The sequence below is a fragment of the Rhagoletis zephyria genome, unplaced genomic scaffold (genome assembly GCF_001687245.7).
Source record: "Rhagoletis zephyria isolate East Lansing unplaced genomic scaffold, Rhagoletis_zephyria_1.1 Rzeph_scaffold_02201, whole genome shotgun sequence".
Lineage (NCBI taxonomy): Eukaryota > Metazoa > Arthropoda > Insecta > Diptera > Tephritidae > Rhagoletis > Rhagoletis zephyria.
Genome location: NW_016159285.1, coordinates 40,404 through 56,649, shown reverse-complemented (window position 1 = coordinate 56,649; position 16,246 = coordinate 40,404). Strand labels below are relative to the sequence as shown.

Below are 16,246 nucleotides of genomic sequence, written 5' to 3'. Positions count from 1 at the left end.
TTACAGTTCACTGATGATATCAACACTAGGTTCTTTCCCTAACAATCCGGACCGGATTTGGTAATTAGAGAATAAGAGAAACATTTTCTTTCAAAAATGGAACAAAGTTCAGAAGTACGGAAACGCAAAAACCCACATTTCGTGCCCACAAGTCGAGAAACAGCTGATTCACGTTGTTCTTGTTTTTGTCACTTATACCATGTTCTGACCGACATCGGAAACATGTTTTCGTTGCTAAAACTGGTTTTCGACCTAAAACTTGTGTTTTCGTCCATATAAAATCTGTTAAACGAAAACCAGTTTTCGCTGAAAACTACTTGAAAACTCACTTTCCACTCATTCCAATCGGTGTCTTCACTAGTTTTTTTCGATTATTTATCGAAGTGGAAGTCATATTTTATCATCTTTAATACGCCATTTCGGATTTATTGTTAATTGCCTGGCCAAAGCAAAATAAGAATGAAAGTTAAAGGTTGTAAATGAAAAGAAAATGAAGGAAAAATGTTTTGGTTGTCGGTCAGAACATGGTATTAAATGCAAACACTTGGAAATTGAATTTTGGTTTCACAAATTTGATTTTAAGTACATAGATTGAAAATACATCAACAGGCCATTCACTTTTCCTTAAAAGCACCAAGTAAATGCAGGCAACATGTAAACACAATACAGCTGATATGCACTTTGACACTTTATCCATCTTTACTCGGAGAAAATTTCGGGCTGTTTCGGGCAGGAAGAAGAATACACTTACGATCGAATACGCTCGAATTTTCGCTCTCTATTACCCATTTTGTTGAGTACAGCAATGATTTCTGGGCTATTTTGGACACACGCGGGATCTCGCATTGCGTACGGGAAAGAAACTACTTAAATATAATTAATCGATTATCGATTCACAACAACAAAGTCATCAGCAGATTTTTGCGAAAAGTTACCTTGCCATACTTATTTACTACTTAACAAGAATTTTAGCAAAATGTTGCTGATTTTGGTTAAATAAATCATTTATTTCAAAGAAATTTTTATTTATTATTTTTGTAAATTTCTGGAAACCGATTGAAACCTGTGATTGAAATGGTTTCGGTATCGTTCCTTTTCAGGTCAAGATAACGGTTACGGTTTCGGTTTCGGTTTTGAAAAACGAAACGGTTTTAAACGGTTACGGTTTCGGTTTGGGTTTCGGTTTCATTCCTTGCTTCTTCGCTTCGCTGTCTACTGATTTGCATTAAAGTTTAATACCTTAAGCGCTTCTGTAATAGTGGCTGCATCGCTACTTGCTGCTAAGTTCACAAGATATCGTACCGTAATATTTTTTGACAGACTTCCTTTGTGCTTAGGAACACTTTAGGCTATATTTTTTCTCAGTCTTAACATATTCAAGTGGCAAACTCCAGAGTTTTTTCCACTTTTCCTGCCATCTCGCCTTTCCGCAGTAAATCTATTATTTACATTTATGGTTCCTGATTAACTATATTATTTACTGGTGATCACTTCTTCAATAAATTACAATACAGAAAAAAGTCATCTGGCTTCCAACTAAGTAAAAGATAACTGTAAAATGCAAAACTGTGAGTGAGTGCAAAACTGTAACATTTGCCTTAATTTACGTTTTTCTCTGCTGGTTTTTTTATTGTTGTTGTATTGCCTTCAAATCGTTATGAGGGAGTGAGTAGGGGTGTACCAACCAGAATATATGTACAACAAAAGGATGAAAGTCGTTAGAACTTGGAAATATAGAGGTGCCTGAAATAAAAAGTGTTAAACCATGTTACAGTTTTGCTCGTCACTGTATATACATATTAGTATAGATTTGCTTTGTAGCGCCACCTTGCGGTTCTTTAAATGTAAAATAAATATCAGAAATTAATTTTTTGTATCAAACAATTTCCAAGCACAAGTTTTTATCAAAAAAAAACTAAATCGTAACACTTTAGTAAATATTAATCTGCATATTAACTTAGTATTAATTAAAGACATCTTCTTCTAAAATTGCGCAGGCTCGAAATTAATTTTAGAGCTATGGTCTAAAGGATTTTTGTTCTTAGAATTTTATGTAGAATCCGAATCTGCTAGGGACGATGTCAAAAAAAAAATTGGTCCGCCCTAATGTACATACATAAGTACATTAAACAAAATTGTGTAACTTTTGGTAAATTTTCCTAAAAGATGTAGAAAAAAGGTAGAACATATTTTAGACGGTTATTCGGGACATCGTTTTGCCGAAGTATATGAGTGAGGCGTGTTAAAATGAGCGGTCATTTGCGGTGGCGTTGTTTGTACGCCTTGCGAGGGTTAACATTCAACCACCGCTTTTAGTGTGAGTATACTAAAACAAAAAAGGCAGCATGCCGTTCTCTGCTTTTTTTACATTTCATTTATAACATATTCTGTTAATCTAGTATAATTAATGCTTAATTAAAAATTTATTAAATACTCACTTTGGGAATCAATTACAGGCAAGGTTGGGATGATCTGAGACGCTTCGATCATGTTCCAAAGGACTAGTGCTGTTTCTTTAGACTTGCCCAAAGCACATAAGGTTCGCAAGATGTTTCCTTTTAATAAAAGAGGCACCGGGCAGCTGAGCAAACCTTAAATAAATAAATTTGGTAAATTGCTTTTCTAAACATTTTATTGAAGAACTAGAGTTATATAATTAAAATATTTGGAGCAAAAAATTGGGAACACGCTTATTCTAAGCCTTTTTGTGTTTTTGCTTTAACTTAAATGTAATTTGAATATACCACAGTGGCCGCCAAGCGGCCTAAACAAGGCGTTAAGATTTTTGTCTGTCTATTTGCCAGTGTTCCCAGTCATGATAAAATCTTCAAAAAACCATAAAAAGGTTAATGAAACTAGAAAAAAAAATTTTCTCTAGAAAAATCTTCATTGAAGATTTTATAACAAAAAATAATAATTTTTTTCTATTAAAATTGTATTTGTTATTAACCGACTTCCAAAAAAGGAGGAGGTTATCAGTTTGTCGGAATATACATATATATATTTTTTGTATGTATGGTACCGCATAACTTTGGACCACGTCAACCGATTTCGAAAATTCTTTTTGTATCGGAAAGGTAGTGTCTCAGAGGTTCATACTAATCTGGTTAAGATCCGATCATTGCATCATGAAATATATATAGATATATATCTATATATGAGTAGTCCACTTGCAAAGTGCGCTATGTAAAATTTTTTCGATTTTTAGTTTTTGGAGGATTACGTACCAGTATTTATAGTAGTTTCCTGTCCACTAACAACACAGTGCAAAATCTTTTTTATACTCTAAAAAAATAGCATCAAATGTTAACTCTTCTTCCAAAAGTCGCTATCACACTTATTTATAAACTTTCAAAACTATACATCTTCTGATGAACTTAGAAAACTGCTTTAGGTCGTTTAGACTGTTCATGTTATCTTATGTCATGTTATGTTATGTTACAATTTTAAAAGGCTCTTATTTATCCAATTTTTCAGGTAATAATGGAAAAGATTCAATTTAAATGATACTTGTTGTCGTAGTCGTTTTTTTTCAAATTTATGGCTTTCTATTATAAAATCACGTAACGCTGTTTGCAAGTGGACTACTCATATATTTCATATTTTTTTAAGTCGTTTTTTTTTTGCTAAAAATTACTTGTACAAAACCTTTTAAATAATCATTTGTGTACAGAATACCACTTAAGGTGGTGGTTTCCAGCTTATTACGATTTTTTTTTTTGTTCAAGTTTATTTGGGAAAAAACTCTCCGCATCTGCGCATGCATCCTCGCTAGATGATGATGTTTCTATAAAGTTAATTATAGAAAATTTGATTTGTTAATTTAAATTTAGAAACAAAAATTACTTACTTTTTTGTTATAACAAATAGCGATCCATACTTTTTATCTTGTGGAAATTCATACAACTGAGTGTGAGCTACACAAAGCCGAGTTTGAGCACGAATTTTGACAGACAAAATCAATCATATTCATAAAAATCAATATTAATATCTACCTGTCGTGCAAGGTAAATTGATGACAAAAACGAAAAGTTTGTTGCCAACCATCACAAAAAAAAATAAATTTTCAAGCGCTGGAAGATATCTTCACTGCGAAGATTTTTTTATGGAGTTTTATTTTGTTATAATTATCTTCACGTGAAGAATTTTCTCATTATTTATGAAAAATATCTTAATTTTGAAGATAAATCTTCACTTCTGGCAATACTGGAGAGGCCGAACAGATTTTTACACGGCTTTTACTTTCGAACCGAATCTTTGGTGCATATAATTTATACAAGCTTCCCTAATGAACAGCTTGGTATGAAAAAAATTGTGGGGTTGCTTAGATTGCCTTTCTGGAGTGCACCTCATATATATGAGCTGCTTTGCAACGTGTTATCTCGAAAGGCGAAAATGTTAGTCGAAGCATAATGATTCAGCAAAAATTAAATTTTGCCTGCTTCGCGTGCACCACAAATATAATTACAGGTAGTAACTTACTAACAAAAAAATAATGTAGGCCTTTTTTCACGCAAAGTAGTTAGTATTCCACTGTTTTAAAAAAAATCCCTAATTACACGTTTTTAAAATGTATGAATTTGTATCTATACATATGCTTCCTTCAAGAAAAGCACTTCAGTCTAGTATACTAACAATAAGGGAATATAATTAGAGTCCGACCGATTAACCGGCATCGGCTAGTATCGGCACAAAATTGAGCATCGGCATCGGCGTTTTTTCGCCGATTCTTTGCCGATTATTTGGAATTTCTTTTCATATATTCAGGTGAAGCGACAGACAAGAGCCAACATCAAAAAACATTTGCAGACAGCTCACAAAAATTAATTTTTTTGTTGAAGGTGTTTCACGTTTTTTCCATACAAAGGTATGTTCGACAATTTTCTTTTATATGGAGGACACTGCCAGCAAAAAAAGTTGCTAAAAATTAACTAGATTTTATAGCAGCTTGAAACTTGCACTTTATTATACTCGAATTAAATGGCCTACAAAACTGCACACCAAAATTCTAATTAAAAAGTTTGAAATTTTGGTGAAGATATGCTGAATTTTTCTAATTTTTGTACAAACTTTGAAATCTAAATTTATATGGCGTTTGTTGTATACCAGCTAGACTTTTATAAAAAAAAAAATAATAAACATTAAACAAACAAAAGACAAATGCCAAATTCCAAAACCGGTCAAAATATCGCAATTCTTTTATTTTGTAGGCCACAATAAGAATGTACATTAGGGTGGCCCAAAATGTGTACAAAACGAAATGAAATTTTACGTTCCTAAATATTTCTCGCTTAACACCATATAAGAAAGTATAATCTACATAAATGTGATATATGTACATATATTTTTACACATACATACACATGTACATTATTTTGCACTCAATGCATAAGAACCTATATGCTAGGTATGTATGAACATTAGGGTGGTCCAAAAACAGTAAAGTCGGAAGTGTAACGCTCTCACCCCATGAATTGTTATATATAAAAAAAAGTATACCCCTATTTTTTTTTTTAAATCAAAAAATATATAGAGGTCGCTCAAAGCGCTCAAAGTTTTCCATGTATTTTTATATGTGAAAAATAAATTTTTTCGTAGAAATGGTATAGAATTCTTGAAAGTCATTATTTATCGGTCGGAAAACTCTGGTTCTCTTCAGGAGACTTTTAATAATAATACCAAATTGTGTATTTAACCATTTTTTAATACTAACGATTATATTTGTCGCCCCAACGATTTATCGGTCGCCCCATTGCCTTTTTCGGGGTTTTTGTGGGTTTCTGGCGGACCTATGAATTATAGTTGCAATGAAAAAATGGTTAAATAAACAATTGGGTATTATTACTCCTGCAGATAAGCAGAGTTTTCTGGTACAAAAATATTGATTTTTAACTATTGTATACCATTTCTACGAAATGTTGTTTTTCCCCATATAAAATACATGGAAAACTTTAGGCGCTTTGAGCGACCTCTAAATATTTTTTGATTTCAAAATAAAAAAATAAGGGTATATTTTTTCGGTATAGAACAATCCTAGGGAGAGAGCATAAAAATTCCGACTTTACTTTTTCACATGCATTTTGGGGCCACCCTAATGTACATTCTTATTGTGGCCTACAAAATAAAAGAATTGCGATATTTTGACCGGTTTTGGCATTTGGCATTTGTCTTTTGTTTATTTAATGTTTATTATTATTTTTTTATAAAAGTCTAGCTGGTATACAACAAACGCCATATAAATTTAGATCTCAAAGTTTGTACAAAAATTAGAAAAATTCAGCATATGTTCACCAAAATTTCAAACTTTTTAATCAGAATTTTGGTGTGCAGTTTTGTAGGCCATTTAATTCGAGTATAATAAAGTGCAAGTTTCAAGCTGCTATAAAATCTAGTTAATTTTTAGCAACTTTTTTTGCTGGCAGTGTCCTCTATATAAAAGAAAATTGTCGAACATACCTTTGTATGGAAAAAACGTGAAACACCTTCAACAAAAAAATTAATTTTTGTGAGCTGTCTGCAAATGTTTTTTGATGTTGGCTCTTGTCTGTCGCTTCACCTGAATATATGAAACGAAATTCCAAATAATCGGCAAAGAATCGGCGAAAAAACGCCGATGCCGATGCTCAATTTTGTGCCGATACTAGCCGATGCCGGTTAATCGGTCGGACTCTAATTATATTCCCTTAATTTGTTAGTATACTAGACTGAAGTGCATTTCTTGAAGGAAGCATATGTATAGATACAAATTCATACAATTTAAAAACGTGTAATTAGGGATTTTTTTTTAAACAGTAGAATACTAACTACTTTGCGTGAAAAAAGGCCTACATTATTTTTTTGTTAGTAAGTTACTACCTGTAATTATATTTGTGGTGCACGCGAAGCAGGTAAAATTTAATTTTTGCTGAATCATTATGCTTCGACTAACATTTTCGCCTTTCGAGCTAACACGTTGCAAAGCAGCTCATATACAGGGTGTCCCAGAAGTAACGTGCCAAACTTTAGGGGAAGGTAGGTGGGTGAGCTCCCTGATAAACAAAAAATTTTCAGGTAAAAGTGTCACCGTTTTAGAAATATTTATATTTTTTCGAATTTAAAAAAAATCGTGCCTTTTTATGAGTTTTCTTTAACTGCAACTACAAACCGGGCAATACTTAGTAAATTTTTTATGTAAAATACTTCCAGATAGTTGCCTCTCCATACTCAAATGCAATGTAGTTAAAATATATTAAGGAACCATCATAAAATTAGGACTATTTCTGGATTTTTAACTTTTTGATATTTTCTTCCCCAACTTTGACTATCTCGGGTGAAAAAAAAATGTACTGAGCTATAACTTTACATTACATAAAAAAATTGCTCATTTAATAAAGATTTCAGAAAGGTGCCACACTTACTGTTTTGAATAAAAAAAAAAAAGTTATAGCCGCTTTTGTGGGTAAAGGACTGAGACACGCTAGAATGTATTTAATAGATTTAAATTGAATTTGCTCTTGTTACCGTCAAATGACATGCTAAATAGTACAAAGGTACATTATTACCTGCTCCTGACATTATTTTGTGTTACTTACCGGAATTCGGACTAGAGTCTATAACAAGGGCTATATCTATCAATATTTTTTGTGAAGCATGGATTCACGTGAAATAAAATATACATGAGTCGTTTGAAGAGAAATTTATTCATTTATTGATAAAATATGCTCAAATTGGCGACCTTCTACTCTAATACAAGCTCGGCACCTTTTAAGAAAAGACGCTTTTAGAGATCTTAAACTCAATTGGGCTATCTCAGCAGCAGCTCCATTTATTTGTTCCCGCAAATGCTCTTCGTTTTGAATTGTTTTTGAATAAATTTTGTCCTTAAGACAGCCCCAGTAGAAAAAATCTAATGGATTCAGGTCTGGCGATCTAGCGGGCCACGTGATTGGCCCGTATCGTCCAATCCATCGGCGAGGATAAGTTTCGTCTAAATGAGCTCTTACTTCACGCCCGTAGTGAGCAGGGCACCCGTCATTTTGCAGCCATAGTCTTCGCCGCAGGTTTAAGGGTACATCTTCCAAAAGAGTTGGAAGCCGTTCCTGAAGGAACTCTAAATAACTGTGAGAGTTGAGCGTTGGCGGCAGTTCCACAGGTCCCAATATCTGAAAATTAAAAATACCGCACCATAAATTTATTTTGTACCGGTACTGCGAACGATCTTCTCTCATTTCGTGAGGATTGTCTATCTGCCAACTGTGAAGGTTATGTAAATTAAAATAACCATCACGTTTGCATGATGATTCATCGCTCCAAATTATTTTATTAAAAAAGTTGGGGTCTGATGCATGCATTCGCAACATTTCACGGCAAAATCTAACCCTCGACAGGTAATCTCTTTCCTGTAGAGCCTGAACACGTTGAATGTGGTAGGGATGAAATCGATGGTCTTTTAAAGCTTTGTGAACTGTAGTTTTTGGTATTCCCGTCCGTCTTTCCATCATTCTCACTGAAGTCGATGGACCTAGTTCCACTTCCTCTAACACAGCTTCAACATCTACCGTTGCAGGACGTCCTGTTTCGCCGCCACGCCTTCCAGGTATGCGACCTTAAAAAAGTGAAAAATTATAGTTAACAAGCAAGCAAACAAGAAAGGTGTAAAAATCACTTACCTTCATATATTTCTCTATGGGTCCGGGCGAATACTTCTCGACCCGGATGTCGACGATTGGGGTATCGCTCTGCATAGAGTCTTTGAGCAGCTCTGGCATTACAGCAAGCTTCACCGTAAATTAGGTGAATATCCGCATATTCATGCGACGTATACTGCGTGTTCTCTGTCATAGTATTAATAACACAATGTTCGAAGGGTCCAATTTCACAAAATCCACTTTCACTAATTCCGGTAAGTAACATAAAATAATGTCAAGAGCAAGTAATTATGTACCTTTGTACTATTTAGCATGTCATTTGACGGTAACAAGAGCAAATTCAATTTAAATCTATTAAATACATTCTAGCGTGTCTCAGTCCTTTACCCACAAAAGCGGCTATAACTTTTTTTTTCTATTCAAAACAGTAAGTGTGGCACCTTTCTGAAATCTTTATTAAATGAGCAATTTTTTTATGTAATGTAAAGTTATAGCTCAGTACATTTTTTTTTCACCCGAGATAGTCAAAGTTGGGGAAGAAAATATCAAAAACTTAAAAATCGCAATATAGTCCTAATTTTATAATGGCTCCTTAATATATTTTAACCACATTGCATTTGAGTATGGAGAAGCAACTATCTGAAAGTATGTTACATAAAAAATTTACTAAGTATAGCCTTTTTTGTAGATGCAGTTAAATAAAATACATGAAAAGGCACGATTTTTCTTTAATTCAAAAAAATTTAAATATTTCAAAAACGGTGACACTTTTACCTGAAAATTTTTTGTTTATCAGAGAGCTCACCACCCCACCTGCCTTCTCCTCAAGTTTGGCACGTTACTTCTGGGACACCCTGTATATGAGGTGCACTCCAGAAAGGCAATCTAAGCAAAACCACAATTTTTTTCATACCAAGCTGTTCATTAGGGAAACTTGTATAAATTATATGCACCAAAGATTCGGTTCGAAAGTAAAAGCCGTGTAAAAATCTGTTCGGCCTCTCCAGTATTGCCAGAAGTCAAGATTTATATTCAAAATTAAGATATTTTTCATAAATAATGAGAAAAATTTTCACGTGGAGATAATTATAACAAAATAAAACTCCATAAAAAAATCTTCGCAGTGAAGATATCTTCCCGCGCTTGAAGATTTATTTTTTATTGTGATGTTTGGCAACAAACTTTTCGTTTTTGTCATCAATTTACCTTGCACGACAGGTAGATATTAATATTGATTTTTATGAATATGATTGATTTTGTCTGTCAAAATTCGTGCTCAAACTCGGCTTTGTGTAGCTCACACTCAGTTGTATGAATTTCCACAAGATAAAAAGTATGGATCGCTATTTGTTATAACAAAAAGGTAAGTAATTTTTATTTCTAAATTTAAATTAACAAATCAAATTTTCTATAATTAACTTTATAGAAACATCATCATCTAGCGAGGATGCATGCGCAGATGCGGAGAGTTTTTTCCCAAATAAACTTGAACAAAAAAAAAATCGTAATAAGCTGGAAACCACCACCTTAAGTGGTATTCTGTACACAAATGATTATTTAAAAGGTTTTGTACAAGTAATTTTTAGCAAAAAAAAAACGACTTAAAAAAATATGAAATATATGAGTAGTCCACTTGCAAACAGCGTTACGTGATTTTATAATAGAAAGCCATAAATTTGAAAAAAAACGACTACGACAACAAGTATCATTTAAATTGAATCTTTTCCATTATTACCTGAAAAATTGGATAAATAAGAGCCTTTTAAAATTGTAACATAACATAACATGACATAAGATAACATGAACAGTCTAAACGACCTAAAGCAGTTTTCTAAGTTCATCAGAAGATGTATAGTTTTGAAAGTTTATAAATAAGTGTGATAGCGACTTTTGGAAGAAGAGTTAACATTTGATGCTATTTTTTTTAGAGTATAAAAAAGATTTTGCACTGTGTTGTTAGTGGACATGAAACTACTATAAATACTAGTACGTAATCCTCCAAAAACTAAAAATCAAAAAAAATTTACATAGTGCACTTTGCAAGTGGACTACTCATATATAGATATATATCTATATATATTTCATGATCCAATGATCGGATCTTAACCAGATTAGTATGAACCTCTGAGAAACTACCTTTCCGATACAAAAAGAATTTTCGAAATCGGTTGACGTGGTCCAAAGTTATGCGGTAACATACATAAAAAAAATATATATATATTCCGACAAACTGATAACCTCCTCCTTTTTTGGAAGTCGGTTAATAACAAATACAATTTGTTATAAGTTCTTATGCATTGAGTGCAAAAGAGTGTATTATAGTACAAAACGAAATGAAATTTTACGTTCCTAAATATTTCTTGCTTAACACCATATAAGAAAGTATAATCTACATAAATGTGATATATGTACATATATTTTTACACATACATACATATGTACATATGTGCATATGTACATGTGTATTGATTTGCTTGACCTTGGTTTGTCGGTCCAAACAGGAATCTTTATTTACGGTTGAAGGATAGCTCGTTTCCAATGGATGGTGGCAAGAAAGTGGCTGACTTACGTGTAATGATTTTGTATTACCGGCTTATGGTGACTCAACTGCTGTCAAATGACTAGTCCAGATTTGATGCTCACTTCTTTGTTCTACGCAACATGGCTGGGGATTTGCCGGAAGGAATGTGACGGCACCTTTTGCCTCTATTAATTTCCACTGAGGGGTGAGTATCGACTCCCCGAATGTCGCCAGCTTTTAATACAAGCTTTGAATCCACTTTAATTACTTGGTTGTAATTCCGTTCTTGCGAGGGCTGATGAGTGTGGTTCGCTCCGTGTCAAATTCCAAAAAGAAATATATTTCTCTAGCTTCGTGGTATGTGACCACCGATTCTTTTATCGTACCTCAGTGTGGGCGTTTTCATAGTGGTCATGTCAATTCGTGTCTATACTGATATAATGGTTCGTGTCTTGAATAACTATTGGTTACGTACATTTATCTGGCAATGTTCCGTCTTTCGTATTTAGTTTCAGTACTCATTACATAAGCTACGGTAGATGAAAGGCATTGGTAAATGATTTGGTTATGAATCTTTTCTTGTTTGCTTTGATCGATTTACTAGCATTGTACTGAGGATATAATATAACAAAACTATGGATATAAGGTCGGTGTTATGCAGACAAATTTTTGTTTGCCAAATTAAATGGCGGCTGCTTAGTTTGCTCGGAGGTGGTTATGTCGAGTTTGGCACAGGGTTGCACGTTCATTATGGTTTTTATGGCTATTGCCAACACGAAATGAGAATTTTGTGTATAGCAACAATTGTCTAAAATTTTTGTATATGACAACGCCGAATTTGCTGCAGTTTGACCAAACAAAATTAGTTTTCCGTGAGAGTCGCCAAACTCGCTCTCTCCGAGTTTGTTGCAACAACAATTGCACGCAGTTTGCCAAACAAAATTTCTGCATAACACCGACCTAACAAAACTAAACTTAATTAATTTATTCCAGCCGGGTAGGGTACCCGGGTAGGGTAATAAGGCAGAATCAATGGAGTATGGAGGCCCGCCATATATTCATCGAAATTCTTGAGAAGGCGAATGTACTGAATGAGTTAACGTGTTGTGATTAAATCGGCGGAATAATTGCCAAGCACTCGGTGTTTAGCATCGATCAGTTCATATGAATTCGAACCAAGTTTCCGTGAAACATAGGCTCTAATTTTTGGTGGGGCTAGTTTTTGTGCATAGCCCTCTCCGGCCACGGACTGTTTAGGATTGGGAATGTACACTTCCGAGCCTATCTCGAAATGGCGTTCTCTTTTGCGGGTCAATGCCCGTTGTGCGGTTTGTTGATATTGTTCGAACTGTTTGTCTCGAATTTCATCAGCCAGAACTTTACGCTGTTCCACATCCTGTGTATGGTATGGATTTACATCCAATAATAATTTATATTCGTTTCCATCTTTCACATATTCACGACCAGTGTGCAGGAAATATGGCGTGTAGCCCGTGGCTGAATGCACTGAAGTGTTAATATCATGAATAACACGAGACAGATGGTTTTCCCAGGGGGAATGTTCATGAAGGTCAGCCATGTGAGCAAGTAATCCAAGTTTAATGCTTTTGTTTGTCGCCTCGACCTGATTGGCTTGTGGATGGTACAAAGGCGTTTTCATGTGTTTGATGTTATAATCGGCGCAAAGCTTTGCGAAAGTTTGACTGATGAATTGAGTACCATTATCTGATATAATGAGTTCGGGGCAGCCATTCACCGTGAATATATGTCGAAGATAATTGACTACGGATATGGCGTTTGCATTTTTCATGGGCTGCGCCCAGACATATCGCGAGTAACAGTCGATGGCTACGAAGATCCATTGGTTACGATTTTTAGACATGGGCAGCTTACCGACGAAGTCAATCGATAACTGTCTACCCGGTCGTTTTGGTTCTCTATATTCGCCGTGAGGCGTTTTGGTGCTCTCATTACTTGGTTTAATGCCGTGGCATAGTTCACATTGCCGAACGTACTGGTAAACGGACTCATACATGCTTGGCCAGTAATAGCGTTGTGAGATACGTCTATAACACCGGTCAACAAAAAAAATTTGTTTCTTTGGGTTTCTGTTCGCATGCTTAGATTCCCATTCCAAACATTAAAAAACACTTGAATTTTCATTTTTAGTTCGTAAAGTTTGCTTTTGTCTGATTTACGTCGATAGGTATAAGAAATACGAAAAGTATTCACTTTTAGACATTAATTTCTTGTTATTTTACATTTATATGTTATTGTTTATCACAAATCTTAAATAAAAAAAAAACTGATATCCAGCAAAAACTTTTCTAATCGTCATTTAAAGTAAAATTCAAAAAAAATATAATAATTAGTGATTTTTCCATAAAATTTAAAAATTGCTCTAGTTTTTACAAAAGCAAACTTTGATCAAAAAATAATTTTTTCCCTCATTTTCAGCGTAGGAGAAACTAAAATTTAACATGTAGAAGTCAGACCCAAAAATCGTGTTGACTGGTGTAAGTTTTCCAAACACCCTGATGCGAATGTTGGTTATGATTTTCATCGAGGACTTTTGCTCTGTCAGAAGATGGTAACAAAGTGTCCACAGTATTTCCGCACTTTGATTGGAAAATTTCAATCGATGATATAGAAGGTTGTTATCGATTTTATATCTATCTAATGGTTGTTTTGAAGCCATGGCATGCATTTTGTTGTACCATTTCTCGAACGTGTTTGGGTCAATGTTGAAAATTACTCGGAAGGTCAATTGGATTTCTACGAACGATGTTGAGAAGAGCAAAAGAACGAGATAAGGCGTCAGGAAGTTCCAAATGTTTTCCTTGTTTATGAATAATTTTGAGATGGTATGGTGATAATCGGAACGCCCAACAACATAAACGGCCAGTTGGGTCTTTGAGAGTTTGTAGCCAGCGCAAAGCTGCATGGTCCGTTACCACAACCAATTCACGACCCTCAAAATATGGACGGAACTTTTCGACCGCTAAGAGAACAACTAGGCATTCCCGTTCAGATGCTGTGTAATTTTGTTCGGCTTTCGAGAATTTCTTAGAAAAATACTGAACCACACGTTCATTCCCCTCATGTTCTTGTACTAGAACAGCTCCCGCTGCGATAAGCGAGGCATCGGTATAAACCTTGAATGGTTTTGAATAATCGGCCATAGTCAGAACGGGAGTGGTAGTTAAACACTCTTTGAGTTTGAGAAAGGCTTGTTCAGCAGCGGTATTCCAATAAATTTACGGTACCAGCCTACTTCACCAACGAACCGTCTGACTTCTTTTGAAGTTTTGGGCCGTGCAAATTCAACAATCGCTCGAATACGAGATGGATTCGCAGATAAACCCTCTTGGGACAAAACGTAGCCCAGGAATTCCAATCGTTTACAACAAAAATTAGATTTGGATGTTGAGATGGTTAAGCCGGCCCCAGCTAGACGTTTTGCAACAATAGTCAATATCTTAACGTGTTCTTCAAACGTCGAAGTGCAAATTATAAAATCATCCACATATGCGAATGCATGTGGAACCAAATCAAGGAAAATTTTATCAATGAGAATGGCTAATGTGGCGGGTGAATTTCTCAACCCCATCGTAATGCGACGAAAAGCATAAAGTCTGTTATCGAATGCAAAAGCGGTTTTCAGTTGACTCGATTTTGCCAAAGAAATTTGAAACAAAGCTTGAGACAGATCAATACTGGTTAGGTATTTAGCTGACTTTAGTCGTGCTAAAATTTGGTTAGTATCCGTAATTGGATAGGCATTTGGAATGGTAATTTTATTCAGCTCTCTCGCGTCCAAGCACACGCGACACGTTCCGTCTTTCTTCTTTACAGCCAGAATTGGTGACCGCCAAGGGCTTTCTTCGATGGTCATAATGATGTCACGACTACGCATTTTATCCAATTCGGCTTGAACTTGTTCAGCCACATATGGCGATACGGGTTTTGCATCACCCGTATCAATTACGTGTTCGATCTGATTGATGACGTTTAAAGGACCAGACTCAGGAGAACGGCGTCCAACATTTGTGTTTGATCTGGGGTGAGATTATGTGGAANACATCACCCGTATCAATTACGTGTTCGATCTGATTGATGACGTTTAAAGGACCAGACTCAGGAGAACGGCGTCCAACATTTGTCTTTGATCTGGGGTGAGATTATGTGGAAGGCTGACGTTATTTTTGGGGTATCTAGTTCACCCTCTAAACCGAGTGTGGAAGCGTCAATTGGCTCCAGATCATTACTCATAGAAGATACCTGAGCTTGTTCTTCCCACTCCATGGTGGCTGGTTACAAAAATTAATAAATTTAACCGCCGCAACCATTTCGACTTTAGCAGATGCAACTTCTTCAGTATCACCTTTGGCTGTATGTTTTAAAAATCGTTGAACTTTCTCTTGGTTCTGCACCAGTTCGAAAAAGAAGGCCTCAAGGAATGTCCGTCCCATAATTGGGTGTTTAAGTGATATAGGTACGACAAGAGTTGGCACCAGTCGGGTAAGACTACCGACCGTATATAATACATCCACTTTACCAATGGCCTTAAATGAAAAGAATTATCGGCAATACCAATGGAGGTTTTGGTAGGTTGCAACTGCCCCCATCTGTACTTCTCATAAGATGTTTGTGGAATGACTGTGACTTCGGCTCCACCATCGAGTAAAACCGTATGAGAATGGTTGTTAACCATAACAGTGAGATAATCGCGACAATCTTTCGGAATGTTATATGTCCAACATTTCTCTGAGATAAAGAAAACATCGCGGAGTCGTGGTTGGTTAACTTGATTGACTGCGTCTTGCTGGTTAGTAGGGACTGGAGCTGAAGTAGGTTTGGTAATTGGTAGTGTTCGTTCAGAACATTTAGTTGATGGTTCTTTGCCATCCCTTTGAATTTGATTAGATTCATTAAGAATCAGAGTAGAATTATTATTGGAATTCGGGACTGAAGATTTGTCGATTTGTAGAGGGACTTCAGTAGAGTGCGGATTGTTAGAGACAGTGGATTTAGATAAAGTTGTGGACTCTGAGTACGATGGACCACTATTCCCAATCGACTCCCTTACGCGTTTTTT

At 35.2% G+C, this 16,246-nt stretch overlaps 1 protein-coding gene across 1 annotated transcript in view; it reads right to left on the bottom strand.

Annotated features, from left to right (window-relative positions):
- Positions 1–16,246, bottom strand: part of LOC108366251 (nuclear pore complex protein Nup205-like) — a gene marked incomplete at its 5' end in the record, with an annotated part of 62,353 nt that overhangs the window by 21,345 nt on the left and 24,762 nt on the right. Inside the window, one exon of the mRNA XM_017620584.1 lies at positions 2,439–2,591. Within this exon, the coding sequence (XP_017476073.1) occupies positions 2,439–2,591 (153 nt within the window). The remainder of the gene's footprint in view (positions 1–2,438; positions 2,592–16,246) is intronic.